This window comes from Octopus sinensis, linkage group LG30 (genome assembly GCF_006345805.1).
Source record: "Octopus sinensis linkage group LG30, ASM634580v1, whole genome shotgun sequence".
Lineage (NCBI taxonomy): Eukaryota > Metazoa > Mollusca > Cephalopoda > Octopoda > Octopodidae > Octopus > Octopus sinensis.
The window spans coordinates 11,776,671-11,803,158 of NC_043026.1; the positions used below are offsets into that span (position 1 = coordinate 11,776,671).

At 39.1% G+C, this 26,488-nt stretch overlaps 2 protein-coding genes and 1 pseudogene across 2 annotated transcripts in view; all 3 read right to left on the reverse strand.

Annotated features, from left to right (window-relative positions):
• Positions 1–7,672, reverse strand: part of LOC115226301 (zinc finger protein 271-like) — a 40,908-nt gene extending 33,236 nt beyond the window's left edge. Inside the window, exon 1 of the mRNA XM_036515405.1 lies at positions 7,491–7,672. The gene's annotated coding sequence lies outside the window, so the exon portion shown is untranslated. The remainder of the gene's footprint in view (positions 1–7,490) is intronic.
• On the reverse strand, positions 491–25,173 carry LOC118768510 (zinc finger protein 271-like). Its single transcript, XM_036515159.1, has 4 exons — positions 25,155–25,173; positions 16,543–17,409; positions 1,320–2,505; positions 491–544 (listed from the first exon to the last, which is right to left on the reverse strand). Exons 2-4 carry the CDS (start codon positions 17,010–17,012, stop codon positions 491–493), a joined length of 1,710 nt encoding a protein of 569 aa, XP_036371052.1. The 5' UTR covers positions 17,013–17,409; positions 25,155–25,173.
• Positions 21,660–22,965, reverse strand: LOC115226431 (annotated as a pseudogene).
• Positions 25,174–26,488: the final 1,315 nt, after the last annotated feature.

The window sequence follows — 26,488 nt, forward strand, 5'->3', positions numbered from 1 at the left end:
CCCAGACCCCAGTTGAACCGTCCAACCCATGCTAGCATGGAAAGCGGATGCTAAACGATGATGTAAGTTATCTCAAGTGTAGGTGTTTTGATATAAAATACAGTGTGAGGAGGCTGTGGCCATACAGTTATGTCTCCTTTCTAAAGTGAATACATTTACTGTTATAAATGAGGGTGTTTATTCCTGATTCTCATACCAAGAAATTTAACAGTAAACCATATTTGTCCATGCTATAAGAGGTTGGCATAATTAAAAGTTCAACCAGCTGTAAAAGACTACCTCAGAAAGGCAGCTATGATGAGTGGTTTGGTTTATGTCATGCATATAAAGTTCACAAAGCTAAGCCTGCCTTAACAATTTTCAGACTGATATAGTTACACTGCTGTAGGAATACAAACATGTCCAGTTAAAATACAACTTTGAGAGAATGATTTACCACAAATCTCACAGTGATGTGGCTTCTATCCTCTATGAATACATTTATGTATTTTTAAATTACTACTTCATGTTTATATGGTTTCTCTCCTGTATGAATATATTTGTGCTTAGGCAAAGAATCAATTTGGGAGAATGATTTAACAGATATCACACTCGTATGTCTCCTCTCTTATATGTTTACGTTTATGTATTGTTAAGAGAATATTCTCAGTAAATGATTTACCATACACATAACAGTAATGTGGCTCCTACACTGTATGAGTACGTTTGTGTCTTCTTAACTTACTACTTTCACAGAGTGGAGGCACATAGCCTAGTGGTCGAGGGATCACAGGTTCGAATCTCAGACTGAGTGATGTGTGTGTTTATGAGTGAAAACACTTCTGCTGCCTCTTTCACCACCACTTTCTCTCACACTTTCCTCCTGCATCTTGCAGCTCACCTACGACGAACTGGTGTCCCGTCCAGGTGGGGAACCTATACGCCAAAGAAACCGGCCCTTATGAGCCAGGCATGGCTCGAGAAGGAACAAACAAACAAACTACTTTCACAGAATGATTTACCACAAATATTACAACAATAAGGTTTCTCTCCTGTATGAATACATTTATGTATTATTAAAGAACACCTTAATCACAGGTAATGCAGTTATCACATTAATATGGCTTCTACCCTGTATGAACACGTTTGTGAGTAATGAGATTACTACTTCCGGAGAAGGACTTACCACAGATATCACACTGACATGGTTTCTCCCCTGTATGACTACGGTCGTGCAGCCTTAAGTGACTACTTGTTGTAAATGATTTACCACAGACATGACAGGAATAAGGTTTCTCTCCCGTATGAATACGTTTATGTATTATTAAAGAACCCCTAACGGAGAATGATTTGCTGCAGATATCACACTGATATGGCCTCTCCCCTGTATGAACACGTTTGTGAGTAATGAGATAACTACATCTAGTGAACGTTTTACCGCAGATATCACACTGACATGGCTTCTCTCCTGTATGAATCCGATGGTGCATCCTTAAGTGACTACTAGCAGCAAATGATTTCCCACAGATATCACAACGATACGGCTTCTCCCCTGTATGAATTAACTTGTGAGAATTCAAAGCACTACTTTCAGAGAACAATTTGCCACAAATACCACAGTGATGTGGCTTCTCTCCTGTATGAATACGTTGGTGAGATGTTAAGGCACCACCGACAGAAAATGATTTACCACAGATATCACAGTGGTATGGCTTCTCTCCTGTATGAATACGTTTGTGTTTAGTTAGTTTACCACTTCCAGAGAAGGATTTGCCACAGATATTACACTGATATGGCTTCTCCCCTGTATGAATCCGTTTGTGATAAGTCAGGGTAGAAATCTGAGAGAATGATTCACCACAGATATAACAGCTATACGGCTTCTCTCCTGTATGAATTCGCTTGTGAGTATTTAAAGCACTACTTCCAGAGAATGATTTACCACAGATATTACACTGATATGGCCTCTCTCCTGTATGTATACGCTTGTGAGATGTGAAGCTACTACGTATAGAGTATGATTTACCACAGATATCACAGCAGTATGGCTTTTCTCCTGTATGAATACGGTTGTGAGAAATTAAGTAATGAAACTGAGTGAATGATTTACCACAAATACCGCAGTGATTTGGTGTCTCACCTGTATGAATACGTTTGTGTGTAGTCAGGCTTGCATTCTGACAGAACGACTTGCCACAGATGTTACATTGAAACGGCTTTTCTCCTGTATGAACACGGCGGTGAGATATCAAGTTGGTATGCACAGAGAATGATTTACCACAGATATCACAGCAATACGGATTCTCTCCTGTATGGATTCGCTTGTGGAAATATAAAGCACTCCCTCCAGAGAACGATTTACCACAAACATCACAGTGATATGGCTTCTCTCCTGTATGAATACGTCTGTGTGTAGTTAGCTGTCCATTCTGAGAGAAGGATTTGCCACAGATATCACACTGATATGGCTTCTCTCCTGTATGAACTCGACGGTGAGATGTTAAGTTACTATGTACAGAGAATGATTTCCCACAGATATCACAGCAATATTGTTTCTTCCGCTTATGTTTAATTAAGTTACCATTCTTGGAGGATGACTTTTCACAAATGTCTAATTCACACGATGGTTTTCCTGTATCTTTAGACATGTCTTCAGGAAAAAATCAATTTCTTACGTTTTTGACGTTTTTGCAATAATTTTTTTCTTTTCAAATCAAAATATTTCTACATTTCTATGTATTTGTTGATGATTTTGTTTCTATTATTTATTCTTTGCCATTTTTTCTGCTGCTGTATTTCTGTCCAATGATACATTTATCTAAAAACTTATGAAAATTTATCCCAAGTTTAATTAGAGCACACAAACTCACTTTGTATTAACTCCAGATTATGACACAGAAATTTTGTTGATAATCTCAGTTCAGAGCAAAATGTCTTTGGAATTTTACAATGAATTCATAGAAACAGTGGTAGCTGTCTCTTCCATATAACATTTACATTCAGTCTTTAAATGAAGGTACGCTTTGAAGGTGCATCTTCTGTTAGTCCAATATCATCTGTTATTCTGAAATAATGAAGAAACATCAGTTTAAAATATTGAGGCTACAGGAAAAATGGAGATTCAACTGTGAGAAATTTATAACATTGCTATAGAGGTTAATTACAGAAACCAATATTTACCTTAACATCTTAGAGGTGAATAATTAAAAGTAGTAATGAGATAAGTTTTTTAAAAATGTATGTAAATCAAATTTATAAAGCAGTGCTTCAGCCTGGCCACAGTCAAAAGAGAAACAAGTAAGGAAGAATATATATATATATAGACACATATTAAAACACTTATTCAATACACCTAAAAATGCTCAGACTTCTAACTTCCTTCTAAGTATACTCTTTACTTGTTTCAGTCATGAGACTGTGGCCATGCTGGAGCACCGCCTTTAGTCGATCAAATCGACCCCAGGACTTATTCTTTGTAAGCCTAGTACTTATTTTATCGGTCCCTTTTTTGCCGAACCGCTAAGTTACGGGGACGTAAACACACCAGCATTGGTTGTCAGGCGATGTTGGGGGGACAAACACAAACATGCAAACACACTCATATATATGTACATATATATACGACGGGCTTCTTTCAGTTTCCGTCTACCAAATCCACTCACAAGGCTTTGGTCGGCCCGAGGCTATAGGTGAAGACACTTACTCAAGGTGCCACGCAGTGGGACTGAACCCGGAACCATGTGGTTCGTAAGCAAGCTACTTACCACACAGCCACTCCTATGCCTTCCTATATAGGAAACTTCAAACTATCTTTTTCCCGCTTTGTTCATGTTCTATGTAACAATTCATTTCTGTAATAATCACTTCAAAGGAAAATGTAGGGAAAAATAATCTAATGATTTTGTTTCTTTTAGAAAGACTGCGACTAGGTGTAATATCTTTTTAAAAATAACTAATATAAAGAATTTTAAATTCTAACTATATTCAGGTACAAATTCATTTCTTTCTTAACGCGATCGGAACTATTATCAGAAGTGTTTCACTCTCAGAGATAAACATATCCAATTCATAATCATATGTGGCTTTTATGTTTGCCATAATTTGCCAGATTTTTTATGTCTTCTTATCAATAGATTTTGAAACAAAAATTGCGACTTGACAACAATGCTTAACCCTTTCGTTACTAACCCGGCCAAAACCGGCTCTGGCTCTGTAGTACAAATGTCTTATTTTCATAAGTTTTGAATTAAAATCTTCAACCAGACCTTAGTCACAATTTATGTGCCTAACACTAGCTTAATGATAACTAAGTTATTTTACTAAATTATTTGTTATATTTAAAATTAATTGAAAGAAACACAGAGCATCTCAACAGAAATACAGTAACGAAAGGGTTAAAATATATAATAGAGAAACAATTCTTAACCCTTTCGTTACTAACCCGGCCAAAACCGGCTCTGGCTCTGTAGTACAAATGTCTTATTTTCATAAGTTTTGAATTAAAATCTTCAACCAGACCTTAGTCACAATTTATGTGCCTAACACTAGCTTAATGATAACTAAGTTATTTTACTAAATTATTTGTTATATTTAAAATTGATTGAAAGAAACACAGAGCATCTCAACAGAAATACAGTGACGAAAGGGTTAGTGAAAATAAATTACACCAAATTTGCTTCCAATCTTACAAGACAGATTTCAATATTGTCATTGTAACAAGTGGCACAACAAAACGACACTTAAGAGCGTGGGCTACTAACCCCAAGATTCTGAGTTCAATTCCAAGCAGTGACCTGAATAATAACAATAATAATAATAACATCGAAAAATTCCTTAGGAATGAGAACCCAGGTTCAAAATTTCCCCAAGACACCTGAAGAAGGCTGGAGGGTATATCAGCCGAAACGTTGTGTTAACAACAAACAAGACGAGGACAAATATCCGTCGAATGTAAATAATGTACATAATTCCTCATCTCTTAAATATAGAACTGTACACAAGAGATAATCTATAAATAGGGATGTTTTTAAAAGAGACTATATTTTATCATCAGAATATATATTTTTTCTCACACAACAATTAAGATATATTTATTTTAAATTGCTTCTTTGTAGAGAGAAAACTTTTATTTTTTTTTTTCTCTTCCGTCACACAAAAATGATACCCAAGCAAGTTTGGGTGTGAAAGATTTTTTTTTTCTTAAAATGCTGGTCCAAATTTCAAATTATTTAGTTGAGAAAAACAGTGTGTATTTTGTTGGAATTAATCCAATGATCTGACAGCAAAGAGGTAAATAGTACTTTGTCAGTGAATTTTTACATGTCTACACATACATACACACTCTTATATATATGTATCTCGGTCTTTGAACAACTCTGATCATGAATAAATCACACTTTATATATATATATATATATAAAGCATGGTTTATTCATGAATCAAGGTACTACTGTATTAAATGAATAAATATCAGAAAGACAAGAGATAAAGCACAATTTATTCATGATCAGAGTCGTTCAAAAACCAAGATACTACTCTGTGTGTTTATGTGTATATTTGATGGATATATATAGAATTAAAAAAAAAAGGAAAAAAAGGTCGGCAATGCCTGTGCAGAGTTTTAGGTCCAATAAGGCTTGCACAACACTTCACAGACCCTCTCCACTCTATTGACATTATCCAGAGACAAGCCGGAGCAAGATGTCTGGTGCCAATATGAGTCGCAGGCTCAGGGATGTGGGAGCGCCGTGATCTCTAGCACAAACCAAAGATCCCCAAAATGTTCAATGCCCTTCCCTGCATATCTGGTTTTATATCAGAGTGACCTTCTCCTAGAGACGTGCTTTAACAAAAGCTGAGGGGCGCCTCACTCCCAGTGGTCTTTCAGCATGCCGGACACCACCATGGAATTTCTACGTACCGTGCTAACATCTATTGGATGGCCGTTGACTCTCAAGAGGTCCTCCGCCCTTTGACGGGTTTTGTTTTTCATCCCGCAGGGTGTCCAATAAACATCCTCCTCACCAAGCAAGCTTGGTGGGGTTGCCGGTTTAGTCGCCGACGACCCGACCATGCAACAGGTTGTACTGGGTTACATGTTACCAGTAGCATACATATACATACACTATGACTTCAGAAAAAATATTTTCAACTTAAAATACACACAATATAAACGTCTACATATCAATTCACATTCTTTATATATTTAATAATGAACCATGTAATCCACACTCTGGAAAACGTATTTCTGTAAAATGTTGAGAGTAAGGGCGTGTGTGTGTATGAAATTTCCGAGGGGTCCCACTCCACTCCACCCACCTCGTTTGCTGGACCCCAGAAAGTGTTTTGTGGCATATTAAGGGGACATTTCAATTCATTCATCGAAAATAAAAAAAAATTCCAACGATTCCGGGATTTGGGGGAGCGGGTCCAGTCTCCACCTCCCCCCTTTTTCCGGTAAATTTTGATACTTTTAACCGCACGATTGTCACTGCGAAAAAACCCCAAAAAAACTTGGATTTGCGTGTTTGTCCCCCCCCCCAACATCGCTTGTCAACCGATGCTGGTGTGTTTACGTCCCCGTAACTTAGCGGTTCGGCAAAAAAGAGACTGATAAAATAAGTACTAGGCTAACAGAGAATAAGTCCTGGGGTCGATTTGATCGACTAAAGGCGGTGCTCCAGCATGCCCACGGTCACATGACTGACTGAAACAAGTAAAAGAGTAATCAAGTACCCTGAACTCCTCTTAACTATTGGAAATTTTTTTCCCCCCGTTGAATGAATTCCAGTGACCTCCTAATATGTCATAAAACCCCCTTTGGCGATCTTTTGTCTCTAGTAGACCTTTCCGTCGATTTCCGTAAAAAATTTTTTTTTTTACATATGGGCTTGCGGGAACTTTTGAAGTAATATACATACATATACACATACACCGAGTAAAAAATTTCAGTTATCTCTTTCTTTCACACATTACTCTGTCTCTTCACACATACTAAGAGAAGCATTTCACTTACACAACATATTGTGTGTCTCCCACACCCCATCAAACACACACACACACACATGTACATCAGTGCTTCCCATGCACGGTAACTCCAAAAGAACTTCCCTCGTCATACAATCGCTTTCTCTTAGTCTCTTTCGCTCTCATTACTTCAAAAGTTCCCGCAAGCCCATATGTAAAAAAAAAAAAATTTTTTTTACGGAAATCGACGGAAAGGTCTACTAGAGACGAAAGATTGCCAAATTTCATTTTTTTTTTTGGTTCGGAAAACGGGGTGGTTTGGGGTGAAAACCTCGGAGATTTCAACCAACACCACCCACATTGGGAAGTACAACCACACGATTTTATCACAAATAATAAAAGAAAAAACTTAACATACTGCAAGCCCCTTAGCAGCCAAATCACGCACAAATCGGATAGACAAACGGACACAAAGAATCGACATGTCAAAAAAAATGAATGACTTTATAATAAAAGACGAAACATTTCCATCGTTGATTACTTACGCAAAACGTTTATAAATGATCGTAGCTGAGCAATGAATCGCGAATGTCAGGAATTATTGGAAATTGTACTATAACAGTGTGTGTGTATGTGTGCGCTCGTAGACGAGAAATGTTTAATAAAACTGTGTGCGGTCTTTGGTGAGATGGAATTTATTAGGAAGAACACGAAGATGTCGAAGAGGAGAAAGAAACGGAAACCAGATCAGTGCGCATGCGTCTCGTTTTCGTATGCAATTAAATACCACTTTTAATGCGCATACGTAATTTTCCGTTGCACACACACAGACATGCATACATACATACATACATACATGCATTTATACATACATACATACATATACATACATTCATACATACGTACATATATACATACAGTCATACATACATTCATACATACGTACATACATACATACATACATATACATACACACACACACACACATACATACATACAGTCATACATACATACATACGTTCATACATACCTACCTACCTACCTACCTACCTACCTACCTACCTACCTACCTACCTACCTACCTACCTACATACATACATACATACATACATACATACCTACATACATACATACATACATACATACATACATACATACATACATACATACATACATACATACATACATACATACATACATACATACATACATACATACATACATACATACATACATACATACATACATACATACATACATACATACATACATACATACATACATACATACATACATACATACATACGCACGCACGCACGCACGCGTAAGTTCGGTATAGGTACCGGATACATTTCAACAAAGTGTTTTTTTATATATATGGTTGGTGGGGGGTAGGGGGGGGGGGAGAAAAGGGTTTCTGTTATCTTCAGAAATGTAAACAAAGTCACTTCCGGTACCTATACCGAAGGATCGCCCCCCCCACACACACACATATATATATATATATATATATAATTTACGGGAACTAACTCTTCTCAGAGCCCATTGTATGTATATGTATATGTTTGTTCCCCAACATTGCTTGACAACTGATGCCGGGTGCTTATGTCTCTGTAACTTAGCAGTTCGGCAAAAGAGACCGACAGGATAAAAACTAGGCTTACAAAGAATAAGTCCAAGTGTTGATTTGTTCAACTAAAGGCGATGCTCCAGCATGGCTGCAGTCAAATGACTGAAACAAGTAATAGAACAAAGAATATATACATATATCTCTCTTACTCTTTACTCTTTTACTTGTTTCAGTCATTTGACTGCGGCCATGCTGGAGCACCGCCTTTAGTCGAGCAAATCGACCCCGGGACTTATTCTTTGTAAGCCCAGTACTTATTCTATCGGTCTCTTTTGCTGAACTGCTAAGTGACGGGGACATAAACACACCAGCATCGGTTGTCAAGCAATGTTGGGAGGACAAACACACACGGGGATTCTTTCAGTTTCCGTCTACCAAATCCACTCACAAGGCTTTGGTCGGCCCGAGGCTATAGTAGAAGACACTTGCCCAAGGTGCCACGCAGTGGGACTGAACCCAGAACCATGTGGTTGGTAAGCAAGCTACTTACCACACATCCACTCTTGCGCCTATATGGGCGATTGAGCTTAGATAAAATGTGAAATATCTCAAATTCTAAATGCAAATCCACTGCACTTAACATGGAGAAAATTTCTTTCTAATGTTAAAAAAGTGTAAAAACACCATATCTATCCAATGCTTCCTTCAGCTGGACCCCAGACATGTCTGTAGCACTTTACCATCTGAACGTGGCTGATGCCGGCGCCACCTTGACTGGCTTCCGTGCCGGTGGCACGTTAAAAGTACCAACCGATCGTGGCCGCTGCCAGACTCCCCTGGTACCTGTGCCGGAGGCACATAAAAAGCACCCACTACACTCATGGAGTGGTTGGCGTTAGGAAGGGCATCCAGCTGTAGAAACACTGCCAGATCAGACTGGAGCCTGGTGCAGCCTCCTGGCTCCCAGACCCCGGTTGAACCGTCCAACCCATACTAGCACGGAAAACGGACGTTAAACGACGACGATGATAATTCTCCCTCTTTGTTTCTCTCTCCTTTCTCTCTCACTTCCCCACTCTCTTACTCTTCCTTTCTCTCGGACTCTCCCTCGCTTTCTCTTACTCTCTATCTTTATCTATCTCTCTCCCATTTATAAACAACAAAAGATCTTGAGTAAGTTGAGAAATAAAATATTTAGAAAGATCAATCATAAATATCAGGCAGTAACAACGGAAAGGTCTGCTTCAAGGCAGACAGCAAAACACTAACATTTAAAAGGGACAGACGAACTTGCAAGCTGAATAAAAATAATAAAATATTGGAAACCAAAGTTTGAAGGGATAGAATCTGAGGGTAGTAGAGTCAGCATGGATGGCATTTCTTAACGACGGACAGCAACGTTTTGACAGTTTAACCCCTGTCGAACCGTCCAACCCGTGCTAGCGCGGAAAACGGACATTAAACGATGATGATGATGATGATGAATAGGGATGTCTCGGGTTCAGACTTAAAACTGTATATTTAACTGAAACACTGTCAGCAAAATTGATTGGGTTGTGACATTAGACCACTGGGTTGGGAAAAAAGTTACATGCATATATACAGGCGCAGGAGTGGCTGTGTGGTAAGTAGCTTGTTTACCAGCCACATGGTTCCGGGTTCAGTCCCACTGCATGGCACCTTGGGCAAGTGTCTTCTACTATAGCATTGGGCCGACCAAAGCCTTGTGAGTGGATTTGGTAGACGGAAACTGAAAGAAGCCTGTCGTATATATGGTGTGTTTATGTCCCCGTTACTTAGCGGTTCGGCAAAAGAGACCGATAGAATAAGTACTGGGCTTACAAAAGAATAAGTCCCAGGGTCGAGTTACTCGATTAAAAGCAGTGCTCCAGCATGGCCGCAGTCAAATGACTGAAACAAGTAAAAGAGTAAAGAGTAATACATACATACACATATATAGATGTGTATCATCATCACTGTTTAACATCTGCTTTCCATGCTAGCATGGGTTGGACGATTTTGACTGAGGGCTGGCGAACCAGATGGCTGCACCAGGCTCCAATCTTGATCTAGCAGAGTTTCTACAGCTGGATGCCCTTCCTAATGCCAATCACTCCGAGAGTGTAGTGGGTGCTTTTTGTCGTGCCACCGGCACGGGGACCAGTCAGGCGGTACTGGCAATGACCTCACTCAAATCTTTTTACACATGCCACTGGTACAGGTTCCAGTGAAGCAACATTGGTAACGGTCACGCTCGAATGGTGCCCTTTTACGTACCACGGGTATGGAAGCCAGTTGGCTGCTCTGGCAACGATCACACTTGGATGGTGCTCTTGGCACCCTACTAGCATAGGCATAAGTGCCAGTAAAGCGACACTGGTAACGATCATCCTTTTATAATGGGTGGAATTATCTTTTATAATTTGCATATTGAATGCTAAGACAGTAATTGTACAGTCATATTATCATTGATCTCTAGGAGTACACTCCTAGAGTACACTAGGAGTATTTTCCTAAAAGATGCAGCCCCTAGGTCACATGCAACCCTCGAAGAGTTTCTAGGTTGCTAATTTCATACTAAGGCAAATAAAATTAAGAAGAACTGCAAAAAATTCAGTGTAAAGTGGACAAGTAATATTTCATGCATTTGTGTTTTATCATGCAGCCCTCTCCCACTTGGAAATGGTATGAAGCGACCCTCAGTTGACAGAAAGTTACCTATTCCTGACCTAGAATGCCAAAAGAAATAACTCTAGAAATGTTTTATGCCATATATATATTCGGTTACTCTTTTTTTACTCTTTTACTTGTTTCAGTCATTTGACTGCGGCCATGCTGGAGCACCGCCTTTAGTCGAGCAAATCGACCCCGGGACTTATTCTTTTTTGTAAGCCCAGTACTTATTCTATCGGTCTCTTTTGCCGAACCGCTAAGTGACGGGGACGTAAACACACCAGCATCGGTTGTCAAGCAATGCTGGGGGGACAAACACATACATATATATATACACATACATATATACGACAGGCTTCTTTCAGTTTCCGTCTACCAAATCCACTCACAAGGCATTGGTCGACCCGGGGCTATAGCAGAAGACACTTGCGCAAGATGCCACGCAGTGGGACTGAACCCGGAACCATGTGGTTGGTTAGCAAGCTACTTACCACACAGCCACTCATCTATTTTTCACTTCTTTTATATCAGTAATTGCTTAGGTCCCTTCCAAATATTTTTTACATTATTCAGAAGGCTATAAATTGATAGAGCAAAAAATATGCTGGAGAAATACACAAATGGCGCAGGTGTGGCTGTGTGGTAAGTAGCTTGCTTACCAACCACATGGTTCCGGGCTCAATCCCACTGCGTGGCACCTTGGGCAAGTGTTTCTAATATAGCCTCGGGCCAACCAAAGCCTTGTGAGTGGATTTGGTAGACAGAAACTGAAAAGAAGCCCGTCGTATATATATATATATATATATATATATATATATATATATGTGTGTGTGTGCATGTTTGTGTGTCTGTGTTTGTCCCCTTAGCATTGCTTGACAACCGATGCTGGTGTGTTTATGTCCCCGTTACTTAGCGGTTCGGTAAAAGAGACCAATAGAATAAGTACTGGGCTTACAAAAAGAATAAGTCCCAGGGTCGAGTTGCTCGATTAAAGGCGGTGCTCCAGCATGGCCGCAGTCAAATGACTGAAAGAAGTAAAAGAGTAAGAGTAAATGTCAAATGCCTTGCAAATAGAAAAAGTGGAGTACAGGAAAACAATGACCAGTAAGTGTGTTTATAGGTTTTATTAATTACTAGCAGATTTGTCCGGCGTTGCTCGGGGCTAAATAGCTTGAAAGTACTGTTAATGATTGCACTGAATTATGATGATTGTTCAGGCAAATATTGATATAAGTTTACGGCGAATGAATGTATTTGTAAGTGTATAGAAAGCCGTGTAAAGGGGTTCCTACCCCCTCGTAGAATGGTGTAAGAATTGCATGTGAGGTGAGCTGTGCAGGGGGCTGAAATCATTATCCCTTGTCATGAAGTGGTATGAGTAAAAAGCTATACATGAAACAGTTTTAGATGTCGCAGCAGTGGGCTTGTTTGGTTTGTGGTGAGGAATGCCGAAATGGTACCCGTCTTCTCCATACGGAAAAAGAAGGGGATACTGCAGGGCGTCATATGACCGATGCGTCTCATTAATACACTTCAGCTCTGTCTGGCCCCGTGTTGGTGGCACGTAAAAGCACCATCCGCTCGTGTTCGTTGCCAGCCTTGGCTGGCCCTGTGCCGGTGACACGTAAAAGCACCATCCGTTCGTGGCCGTTGTGCCAGCTCTGTCTGGCACCTGTGCAGGTGGCACGTAAAAAACACCCACTACACTCGCGGAGTGGTTGGCGTTAGGAAGGGCATCCAGCTGTAGAAACACTGCCAGATCTGACTGGGCCTGACGAAGCCTTCCAGCTTCACAGACCCCAGTTGACCCGTCCAACCCATGCTAGCATGGAAAGCGGACGCTAAATGATGATGATGATGATGATGATGAATGCCGAAATGGTACCCGTCTTCTCCATATGGAAAAAGAAGGGGATACTGCAGGGCGTCATATGACTGATGTGTCTCATTAATACGCTGAAGACCACTGTCGCGGCTTTGAAGAACTATGTCTCGCTGATTGTGCTGTTCACCATGGAGAACTATGGCCACTTCATTGCACGAAGGAGCGTTATATCGGCGTGCGTGCTCCCCAGAAGGCCTTTTGTCAGCATCGATGACAATGGTGAATGTTGGTGAAGGGCTGTTTCCAAGGCGTATTTGAAACTGCGAATATAGCTGTTGTGCTCATGAAGCATGTTTTGCAGACTGAGCAGCACGTCCCTGGCGAAATTGTCAGCGTCAGTGTTTGCAGGTTGTGGAATTACGCCAAAACACAAATCAAGTTGCCTATTATAATTTGAAATGAAATAAATTTGAAGGAACGAAGGTTTGCAATTTTGTAGTGGCTGGAGTACACCTGGCCCTGGACCTTGAAAGTAGGCATCCAACCAGTTTCTCTGACAACGTTAGCCCCGAAAGAAGTCATCTGAAATGCACAATTGTACTTCCTGATGAGTTGAAGGAATTTTGATGACCTTGAGGTGGAACCAGTAAGTAATTCCTTCAAAGGGTCGGGCAGCTCCCAAAGAGGGGGCAAGCTGACCTTACCATTTAAGCAGCACATTGCAGGTGGTTCCCCAGCCCACTTTTTAGCATTGCAGAATTGGCAATTGAAGCACATTTCCCCAATATTTATGTCAGAGTGCATCGAGTAATTGAAGTTGGGCTCATACTTGAAAGTCCGTAGATGCCAGTAGGGGCTGTTTGGACTCGTCAGACTGCGGGTAGCCTCGCGGCATCGACTGTTCCGCTGGAATGTAGAACGTTGCTGGTCTGAGTCGTGGGAATGTGTCGCATGAGTAGCAGAAGCGAAGTTTGCAATGGTAATGTACCGGCCATCTGCATCTTGAGAAGGCATGGAAGCAGTGCAATGCGCCTCGTTCGTATGAAGGTGAGTGGTCGGTAGTTCTAAATGTTCCAAAAATGTTGAAGCAGCAGTAGCCGCAGCGTTTGTAGGTAGATAGGTGATCCTCTGTTGATTTGACTTTTGGTTGACCTAGCTGAGGTCGTAGGTGAAAGGGATAGAATCAATCAGTTTTTGACAGGATAAAGAAAAATGTTGTTGTGGTGGTTTGAGGTTGATAGTGTTATGTTGTCTGTACAGAAATAAAATTGAATTGTTGGTGTGTGTTTGCAAATGTGTTCGAATGAGAAAGTGAATTGTGTTTGGCGCCTTTTTTACTAATAACAAACACACACGTGTGTGTGTTTGACTGTTTGTATGTAGTTGTTTGAAACGTTTGTGTTTGTCACTGTCATATATGTATATGTTTGCGTGTCTATGTGAGTGTGTGTGAGGAGTAAATCGTTATGTATTAATTTTTTTCTCTGTTTCCTCTCTGTCTTTTTTTTGAGGAGTGGTTTAAGCATTAATAAGAGAAAGTAGCAGAATGTGTGATGTTGAATGTATTTTTAAGAGTGGTAGAAAGAGGATATGAGAGTGGTATACACTTGCAAAGAGAAAGTAGCAGAAAGTGTGGTAATAGAAGGAGAAAACCAGTTGAAATGAGAGAGGCAAATCGTAAAATATTGAGTTTTATCGAATTTTTGCTTAATTGGGGGTCAAATTGAAAAAAATTTATATGCCATGACCCAATCGAATCTACTTCGAAAAATCATAGCTAAATTCCAATTGAAGAAATTCTATATTGTACAATCGTATAGCAAAGAAACATAGTCACAGACAGAGAAAATCTGCCTTTTATAGATTATGATGATTCTTCCCAAATATAACAATATTGGTCTCAACACAGTAAACACATTCACAATCCAGAAGAAATTGCTTTTATGAAAAATGTTGCAGAGTTAGGATATCCCAAGTGTTTAGGTGTTTTAATATAAAATAACATAAAATACAGTGTGGGGAGACTGTTGGCATAGATGTTATGTCTCCTTTCCAATGTGAATACATTTACAGTTATAGATGAGGGTGTTTATTCCTGATTTCCATACAAAGAAATTTGAGAGGTTACTATAAGAGGTTGGCATAATTAAAAGTTCAACCAGCTGTAAAAGACTACCTCAGAAAGGCAGCTATGATGAGTGGTTTGGTTTATGTCATGGGTAAAGTTCACAAAGCTAAGGTTACCTCACTTCAGGAAGAACTTAAAATGCTTGATGACAATATTAAGAATTTTCACATTGGTACAGTTACACTTCTGCAGGGATACATACAAGTCCAGTTAAGCTACAACTTTGAGAGAATGATTTACCACAAATCTCACAGTAAAGTGGCTTCTATCCTCTGTGAACACATTTAAGCATTTTTAAATTACTACTTTCAGAGAAATATCATAAATATCATGTTTATATGGTTTTTCTCCTGTATGAATATATTTAAGCATTTTTAAATTCCTACTTCTGGAGAATGTCTTTCTGCAAATATCATGTTTATATGGTTTCTCTCCTGTATGAATATATTTGTGTTTAAGCAAAGAATCAAAATGGGAGAATGATTTAACAGATATCACAATAGTATGTCTCCTCTCTTATATGTTTGTATTTGTGTATTGTTAAGAGGATATTCGTAGTAAATGATTTACCATACACATAATGGTAATGTGGCTCCTACACTGTATGAGTGCGTTTGTGTCTTCTTAACTTACTACTTTCACAGAATGATTTACCACAAATATCACAACAATAAGGTTTCTCTCCCGTGTGAATACGTTTATGTATTATTAAGGAACTACTGACTGAGAATGATTTGCAGCAGATATCACATTCATATGGCTTCTCCTCTGTATGAACACGTTCGTGAGAAATGAGATAACTACATCCAGTGAAGGACTCACCACAGATATCACACTGATATGGCTTCTCTCCTGTATGAATGCAGTGGTGTGTACTTAAGTGACTACTTCCAGTAAATGATTTACCACAGATACTACAGTGATATCTCTCCTGAATGAACACGTTTGTGTTTAGTTAGGGTAGAATTCTGAGAGAATGCTTTACCACAGAGATCACAGCGATATGGCTTCTCACCTGTATGACTTCGCTTGTGAGAATTTAAGACACTACTTCCAGAGAAAGATTTACCACAAATGCCACATTGATATGGCCTTTCTCCAGTATGTAAACGTTGGTGGAATGCTAAGCTGCTATGTATAGAGTATGATTTACCACAGATATCACAGCAGTAGGGCTTTTCTCCTGTATGAATACGCTTATGAGAAGTTAGGTATTGAAATTGAGAGAAAGATTTGCCACAAATACCACAGTAATTTGCTGACTCCCCTGTATGAATACGTTTGTGTGTAGTCAGGCTTCCATTCTGAGAGAATGATTTGCCACAGATATCACACTGATATGGCTTCTCTCCTGTATGAACACGTTGGTGAGATCTTAATATGCTTTGTACAGCGAATGATTTACCACAGATATCACAGCAATATGGCTTCTCTCCTGTATGAATTCGCTTGTGAAAATAAAAAGCACTCCCTCGAGAGAATGATTTACCACAAATAGCACAATGATATGGCTTCTCTCCTGTATGAATACGTTGGTGTGTAGTTAACTGATCACTTCCACAGAATGATTTACCACAGATATCACAGTGATATGGTTTCTCTCCCGTGTGAATACGTTTGTGTTTAGTTAGGCTTCCATTCTGAGAGAATGATTTACCACAGATATTACACTGATATGGCTTCTCTCCAGTATGAACACGTTTGTGTGTAGTCAGATGTGCACTCTGAGAGAACGATATACCACAGATATCACAGCAATATGGTTTCTCTCCCGTATGAATACGCTTATGTTTAATTAGGTGACTCTTCTGGGAGAATGACTTTTTACAGATATCAAGGTCACACGATAGTTTTCTGGTATCCTTAGGCATGTCTTCAGGGAAAAAAATCAATTCAAGTTTTTGACGTTTGTGCAATATTTTCCATCTCAAGTCAATATATTCTATATATATATGTATTGATTTTTTTTTATTGTTTATTATTAACCATTTTCTTCAGCTGCTGTTTTTCTGCCCAATATTACCTTTATCTAAAAACTCTTAGGAAAATCTATCCAATTAACATACAAAATCATTTCGTATACTCTCCAGATTATGACACAGAAATTTTGCACATAATCTCAGTTCAGAGCAAAATGTCATTGGAATTTTACAATGAGTTCATAGCAACAGTGCTAGCTGTCTCTTCCATATAGCATTTTCATTCAGTCTTCAAATGATGGTATGTATTGAAGGTGCATCTTCTGTTATGCCAGTAACATTTGTTATTCTGAAAAATAACAAAGAAACATCAGTTTAAAATATAGAGACTACTTGAAAAACAGAAATTCAATTGTGGGAAATTTATAACATTTCTATAGAGATTATTTGCAGGAACAAATACTTACCTTAACAACTGATCATTTTCATTTACTAATATTTACGTAACAGAATTTTGTGTGAAACATACACAAGAGCTACACCTTCACATTTTGTTAACATTATATATATTTTGCATATATATATATATATATATTGTTGTATTTAGGAAGGGTCATTTTGCCAGTTTAGCCAATAAAAACACACGCACTATATATTTGGTGTTACTTTGGTTCAGTGTTATTCATTTTTTACATTAATCTTAATCGGCGAAATAAGATTAAGATTAATGTAAAAAATAAATAACACTGAAGCAAAGTAACACCAAATATATAGTGCGTGTGTTTTTATTGGCTAAACTGGCAAAATGACCATTCCTAAATACAACAATATCTGTTTCAACACACGACTTCACATAAAAAATCTTGCACAACAAATATTTAAACGTATATATATATATATATATATATAGTCAAAATAAGGGTGAAAAAATTGGACATTAATTAATAACATCAATTTAAACACCAAGTGGCCTAGCGTATAAAAGACTGGGATTCAGTAGATATTATTAATACAAAACTATGAGAGAGAATCCACTATGTGGACGCTCTAACGCTAGATATAGATCCGCAAAGGGAATCCACCACCAAAGAATTGTTCTCAAGAACAATTCTTTGGTGGTGGATTCCCCTTGCGGATCTATATCTAGCGTTAGAGCGTCCACATAGTGGATTCTCTCTCATAGTTTTGTATATATATATATATATCTGCAGTTCTATCATGAAAAACAAAACAAACCATTCGATGACCTATAATAAAACATTGAAGTTGCGAACTGGCGCAATCATTAGCATACCAGGCAAAATGCTTAGCAACATTTCGAGCGTCTTTACGTTCTTAGTTCAAATTCCGCCGAAGTCGAATTTGCATTTCATCTTTTCGGGGTCGATAAAATAAGTACCGGTTAAGCACTGGAATTGATGTAATCGACTGTCTCACCAGCTAAATTGCCGGCCTTGTGACAAAATTTGAAACTAAATTATTAAAAAATCAGTGAAGCGTGATACAAAATATTTCTAAAACTACATCACACAACAAACTAACGTAGCAACGATGGACAGGCAACAAAGTAGGTTTCAGAGCAAGAAATAGCAGCCAAATCACGCACAACCCTCACACACAAGCATCTATCTGACTCATACACTGTTCACTTCCCAGACATTTGTACATTACTGCATATACCTTATTTCTCAAACTACATCACACAACAAACTAACGTAGCAACGATGGACAGGCAACAAAGTCGGTTTCAGAGCAAGAAATAGCAGCCAAATCACGCACAACCACACACACAAGCATCTATCTGACTCATACACTGTTCACTTCCCAGACATTTGTACTTTACTGCATACACTTTATACGCACTTTCTGACAAGTTGTGGTGCACCTGAGCACTGTATACAATAATTTCATTATTATTATTATTATTTATATTTCATGTATAAAAGACGCGTCAAAAAACGAACGTCTACAATATTAAAAGATGGAATATTTTCATTGTTGAATACTTACGGAAATGTTTTATAAAGAATAGTGTTATGACTGTATGTGTAGTGGTTGAGAAATGTACTGTATAGAATTATGGGAAAACGCCTTATGACCGTCTGTGAGGGTTAGTAGCTGTGCAAGGTGCTTGATTAAAAGGAATTCATGAAGCAGACAAAAAATTCAGTGAAGAAAGAAACGGAAGCCAGTTTAGTGCGCATGCGTCTCTCAAGAACTATTTTAAGGCAGCACGCTTAGTACGCATGCACTCACCATTCCCTCGCATACGCAATTTACGGGAGATAACTCTCTTCAGAGCCCCTTTTCTCTCAGATCTTTGCAAAGCTTTGCAAGGCGTACCAGGCTATAGTGCTTTCTCCTGCGCTGTATGGAGTGAAATCTGGCCGGTCTATAAGGCTCAAGCAGACAAGTTACATGAATAGCTTGCTAACCAACCACATGGTTCCGGGTTCAGTCCCACTGCGTGGCATCTTGGGCAAGTGTCTTCTGCTATAGCCTCGGGCCGACCACTGCTTTGTGAGTGGATTTGGTAGACGGAAACTGAAAGAAGCCTGTCGTATATATGTATATATGTATGTATTTGTGCGTATGTTTGTGTGTCTGTGTTTGTCCCCCTAGCATTGCTTGACAACCGATGCTGGTGTGTTTACGTCCCCGTCACTTAGCGGTTCGGCAAAAGAGACCGATAGAATAAGTACTGGGCTTACAAAAGAATGAGTCCCGGGGTCGATTTGCTCGACTAAAGGCGGTGCTCCAGCATGGCCGCAGTCAAAAGGACTGAAACAAGTAAAAGAGTAAAGAGAGAATATTACTCTTTTTGACAAGATCAGGAAGGAAGAGATATCCTAGGGTGTGCTGGTCCGTCCTCTTACGGTGGAAATCCTCGTTGATAGAAACTTACGTTGGTTTGGCCATGTACCAAGGATGGATAACAACTGACACCCCAGACAAATCCTTTACTCCCAACACTGCAATCGGAAAAGAATACAGGGAAAACCTGGACTGAGATTCAAAGATACTGCAAAAAACGAACATGAAGTGGAAAGGAAATCAGCATAATCCTCATCATCATCGTTTAACGTCCGTTCTCCATGCTAGCATGGGTTGGACGGTTCGACCGGGGATCTGGGAAGCCAGAAGGCTGCACCAGGCTCCAGTCTTATCTGGCAATGTTTCTACAGCTGGATGCCCTTCCTAATGCCAACCACTCCGTGAGTGTAGTGGGTGGTTTTTACGTGCCACCTGCACAGGTGCCAGGCTAGGCTGGCAACGGCCACGGTCGGATTGGTGTATTTTACATGCCACCGGCACGGAAGCCAGTCGAGGCGGCACTGGCATCGGCCACGAGTCAGATAGTGCTTTTTACATACCACCAGACCAGGGATCCTGGCTGGTTCAATTCGATTTCGATTTCGCTTGCCCCAACGTCTTTGCAAGCAATCGTTCAACGTCCGTTCTCCATGCTAGCATGGGTTGGACGGTTCGACCAGGGATCTGAGGAGCCAGAATCCGTTTGTCTGTCCTTGTTTGTCCTCTCTGTGTTTAGCTCCTTGTGGGTAGTAAAAAAAAAATATGTATTTCGTCTGCCATTACGTTCTGGGTTCAAATTTGCATGTTGATAACCAGTGCAAAAAGATGTTTTCTTGGAGTTAAAATAACACTTGTTCGGCATGGAACAGCCACGTAAAAGTGATAACTGCCTTTACTGATATCATGTGAATCTCTTTCAGTGATTTAAAACCAGCTACATAATATCACTGATCTCTGGGAATATATTTCTCATGAATTTACCTACAATGTCAAAATAAACCATTTTCTTGCCTCCAAGAATGTTATATGTAGTGTATTTATTTTGTTGGTTGTGTATTTTTTTTTGTACATATTTTACAACATCAAATATTTTCACATTATTCAAAGGCTACAGATCGATACAGCAAAAAATATTCTGGAAAGATAAACAAGCACCAACTGCCTTGGAAATAAAGAAGTGAAATACAGGTGAACAATAACAGGTGTGTTTATAGGCTTTATTAGTCATGATTCTTGCCAAATATAACAATATTGGTTTCAACACAGTAAACAAACTGCAAATCTAAAGAAAATTGCTTTTATTAAAAAATATCACAGAGGTAAGTTATCTCAAGTTTTTAAGTGTTTTAATATAAAATAGTGTGGAGAGGTTGTTGTTATATACTGTTATGTCTCCTTTCCAATGTGAATATGTTTACAGTCATAGGTGTTTATTAATGATTTTCATACCATGAAATTTGATCACCTCAGAAGGGCAGCCATGGGTAAGATATGGCTTCTCTCCTGTATGGACTCGCTTGTGTCTAGTTAAGTCATTACTTTTAGTGAATGATTTACCACTGATGTCATGGGTAAAATTCGCAAACTTAAGCCCACCTCACTTCAGTAGGAACTTAAAATGATTTACCACACACATAACACTAAGGTGGTTTCTCCACTGTATGAGTATATTTGTGTTTTCTTAACTTACTACTTTTATAGAATGGTTTAACACAAATATCACAGAAATAAGGTTTCTCTCCTGTATGAATATATTTGTGCTTAGGCAAAGAATCAAAATGGGAGAATGATTTAACAGATATCACACTGGTATGTCTCTTCTCTTATATGTTTGCGTTTGTTAGGAGAATATTCTCAGTAAATGATTTACCATACACATAATGGTAATGTGGCTTCTACACGGTATGAGTCCGTTTGTGTCTTCTTAACTTACTACTTTCACAGAATGATTTACCACAAATATCACAACAATAAGGTTTCTCTCCCGTGTGAATACGTTTATGTATTATTAAGGAACTGCTGACAGAGAATGATTTGCAGCAGATATCACATTCATATGGCTTCTCCCCTGTATGAATACGTTTGTGAGAAATGAGATAACTACATCCAGTGAAGGACTCACCACAGATATCACACTGATATAGCTTCTCTCATGTATGGACTCGTTTGTGAATGGTCAGGGTAGTATTCCGAGAGAACGATTTGTCACAGATATCACACTGATATGGCTTCTCTCCTGTATGAATCCGTTTGTGTACAGTTAACTCACCACTTTGAGAGAATGAGTTACTACAGATATCACAAAGATATGGCTTCTCTCCTGTATGGACTCGCTTGTGTCTAGTTAAGTCATTACTTTTAGTGAATGATTTACCACAAATATTACAGCAATATGGTTTCTTTCCAGTGTGAATAAGTTGATGTGAAGTTAAAGCACTACTTTCAGAGAATGATTTACCACAAGTATCACAGTGATATGGCTTCTCTCCTGTATGAATTCGTATGTGTCTAGTTAAGTCAGTACAATGAGAGAAGGATTTACTACAGATATCACAGCAATATGGCTTCTCTCCTGTATGAATACGTTTGTGTTTGGTGAGAGTAGATTTCTGAGAGAAGGATTTACTACAGTATCACAGCAGTATGGCTTCTCTCCTGTATGAATACGCTTGTGAGAAGTTAAGTGATAATATTGAGAGAACGATTTATCACAAATATCACAGTGATATGGAGTCTCTCCTGTATGGATGCGTTTGTGTTTAGTTAGGGTAGATTGCTGAGAAAATGATTTATCACAGATATCACATTGATATGGCTTCTCTCCCGTATGAATACGTTTGTGTGTAATGAACTCAGCACTTCCACAGAATGATTTATCACAGATATTACACTGATATGGTTTCTCTCCTGTATGAATACGTTTGTGCTTTGTTAGGTTTCCATTCTGAGAAAATGATTTACCACAGACATCACACCAGTATCGTTTCTCTCCTGTATCAATATGCTTATCTTTAATTAGGTTACCATTCTGGGAGAATGACTTTTCGCAGATATCAAAGTCACACGATGGTTTTCCTGTATCTTTAGCCATGTCTTCAGGAAAAATTCAATTCCTTAAGTTTCTGCAATATTTTTTTCCCTCTCAAATCAAAATATGTCTATATTTCTATATATTTGTTATTGATTTTATTTCTATTGTTTTGCTTATAATCTCAGAGCAAATATGTCACTGGAATTTCACAATGAATTTACAGAGACAGTGCTAGATATCTGTCCAATGTTACTTTTATCTCACTCCTATGAAAATTTATCCAAGTTTAATTAGAACACAAAACTCATTTGGTATACACTCCAGATTATGATGCAGAAATTTTGCTAATAATCTCAATTCAGAGTAAAATGTCATTGGAATTTTACAATGAATTCATAGAAACAGTGCTAGCTGTCTCCTCCATATAGCATTTACATTCAGTCTTTAAAAGATGGAAAGTTTTGAAGGTGCCTCTTCTGTTATGCCAATGTCATCTGTTATTCTGAAATAATGAAGAAACATCAGTGTAAAATATAGATACTACTTAAAAAATAGATTCAATAATTTTATCTAAACAGCATAGAAAATGAGTTATTAGCTAATATTCAATGATTATACCACAAAATTTAAATATAGAAAAATCATGCAAATTCCTAGATTACTTTATCTAGATTACTTGTTTCACACACATACACAAACTCTAACATATTTTTTAGATTAGTTCTTTATCTCTCCACAACTTCGTTATCACTACTCTTTTACTCTTTTACTTGTTTCAGTCATTTGACTGCGGCCATGCTGGAGCACCGCCTTTAGTCGAGCAAATCGACCCCCGGGACTTATTCTTTGTAAGCCCAGTACTTATTCTATCGGTCTCTTGTGCCGAACCGCTAAGTGACGGGGACGTAAACACACCAGCATCGGTTGTTAAGCAATGCTAGGGGGACAAACACAGACACACAAACACACACACGCATATAAATATATATATACATATATACGACAGGCTTCTTTCAGTTTCCGTCTACCAAATCCACTCACAAGGATTTGGTCGGCCCAAGGCTATAGCAGAAGACATTTGCCCAAGATGCCACGCAGTGGGACTGAACCCAGAACCATGTGGCTGGTTAGCAAGCTACTGACCACACAGCCACTCCTGCGCCTATATAACCTCTATAACCTCTGCATTTTCCCTTATTCTTTTCAAACTTGCTTGAATTTTCAATCTAATGTAATCCACACTCTCTCGAAAACGTTATCGAAAAATAGGGGTAAAGAAACAGCAAAAAAAATATTTGAAAAATGGGCGAGGGGTCAAAATTCCGAGGATTCCACCCCACCACACCCCGTTTTCCAGACTAAAAAAAAAAAAAGAGAGGTTTGTGACATATTAGGAGGTCACCGTAATTCATTCAACGGAAACAATAAAAAAAGAAATTGGAAATGATTCCGAACAAAAATAAGGGGTTTGCGACATAAGGGGTCAGATTACTTGATTCCACGCAAAAACATCCGAGTTTTTTTTCTTTTCTTTTTTTCTTAGTGAAAATCGTGCGGGTGAAACGATCGACGTTTACTAAAAAAAAACAAAAACATTCGACGACTTATAATAAAGCCTTAAGGCGACGCGCTGGCAGAATCGTTAACACACCAGGCCAAACCTTCTTCACCTTCTAAGTTCAAATTCCGCCGACGATGAATTTACTTTTTATCTTTTCAGGTCCCGATAAAATAAATACCTGTTTAGTACTAGGGTCGATGTAATCGACTTACTCACCAGCTAAATTGCTGGCCTTGTGACAACATTTGAAACCAAATTATAATAAAGTCATTGATGTGTAATCATTTCTGCTCTAGGCACAAGGCCTGAAATTCTGGGGGAAGTCGATCGCATCGACCCCAGTACTCAACTGGTACTTAATCTATTGGCCCTGAAGGGATGAAAGGCAAAGTCGACCTCGGCGGAATTTGAACTCAGAACGCAGCGGCAGACGAAACACCGCTAAGCATTTCACCTGACGTGCTAATACAAAATATTTCTCAAACTAAATCACACAATTAAATTGGCAACGATGGACAGCCAACAAAGCAGGTTTCATAGCAAGAAATAGCGGCCAATTCACGCACAAATCAGACATGTTCCATGTATAAAAAAAAGGTACGATAGACTCAAACAATCGACATGTCAAAAACGAAGGACATCAACAGGATTAAATGATTAAACATTTTCATTGTTTAATAATACTTACGGAAATGTTTTTTTATAAAGGATGGAGTTGTTATAACTGTGTGTGTGTATGGTAGTTGTGAAATGTACTATAACAAAGGTGGCAACAATGGACAGTCAACAAAATAGGCTTCGTAGCCAGAAATAGCAGCCAAATCACGCAGAAAGTAGGCAAATTTCATGTATAAAATGTAGGACAGACACAAAGAATCAATTCGTCAAAAACAAATGACTACAATATTAAAAGACGAAATATTTTCATTGTTTAATTATACTTACAGAAATGTTGTTATAACTCTGTGTGTGGTAGTTGTGAAATATACTTTAAGTGTGTAGAATTGTTGATAAAAGGTATTATAACAGTGTTTGTGGTGGACAAGAAATGTTCAAATAAAAGTGCGTGGTGCTTGATTAAAAGGAATTCATTAAGCAGACAAATATTTGGAAGTGAAGATAGAAACGGAAGCCAGTTTAATGCGCATGCGTCTATTTTTTCGTGACCAATTTAACGGCAGCAGATTTAATGCGCATGTATATTTCTTTTCTTTGCGTATACAATTTGCGGGAGGTAACTCTCTTCCGAACCCTTTTCTTTCAGCTTATCAGCATTAGTTAAGGGCTTAGATGAAGCAATGGAAACTGGCTCTGCGGCTCAGGTGAAGGCCAAGAGACTGGCGTTAAACTAGCACCTCGAAGCCAAACACATGGGGGTGCACTGTCAGGGCTAGGCTTCGTGCAGTGGGTTGTGAACGAATCAGGGCCGCAGGATGGGCCCGAGTGGTGGAAGCCCAACGTGTTAATGATGTCACAATCCGATCTTTGATGATCCAACGAGATTAGCTGATAGACGAGCCCAAGGAGATGTGTGAGGCTTTTCAGGAGCACTTCGCCCAGCTTTTCGTGGGGAGCGGCGGACCGGATAGTAGGGGGGACCTAACGGACTTCCTCGCCTCTCGATAATTGAGGCTATAACAGACTGTGGAGCGGGTAAGGGGCCGGGACTGGATGGTCTACCCTATGAGTTGCATAAGAGTATGCCAGACTTGCTCGGGCACCTACTGTCGAATGTCTATGCGAACTGGCAGCAGAACGGGTCAATTCCAGACCTGTGCACCGGGGAGTGGTGGTGCTTGTCAGAAAGGACCCGGATAAGAGGGATTTCATTGATAATTTTTCGGCCCATCACTCTGCTAAATGTAGAGCTGAAGATTTTGGTCAAAGTGTTATCGAAAAGATTGGTGAGTGTCGCGGATGGTCTGATCGAAGAGGCAGACATGTGCCGTTCCCGACAGAACCATCCAGGATAATTTCCATCTTCTACGGTACACTTTACAGGGGTTTAATAGTAATTCTGGC

What these genes read in the sequence shown, in the direction of transcription:
- LOC118768510 (XM_036515159.1), bottom strand. Translation starts at nt 17,012, where the DNA reads ATGCCTAAGGATACCAGAAAACTATCGTGTGACCTTGATATCTGTAAA. An exon ending in TGCTGTGATATCTGTGGTAA is followed by an intron (nt 2,506 to 16,542) that starts ATCATTCGCTGT and finishes TATCTGTGGGAA; the next exon opens with ATCATTCTCTGTACATAGTA. An exon ending in TCTGCAGCAAATCATTCTCC is followed by an intron (nt 545 to 1,319) that starts GTTAGGGGTTCT and finishes TCTTTGCCTAAG; the next exon opens with CACAAATATATTCATACAGG.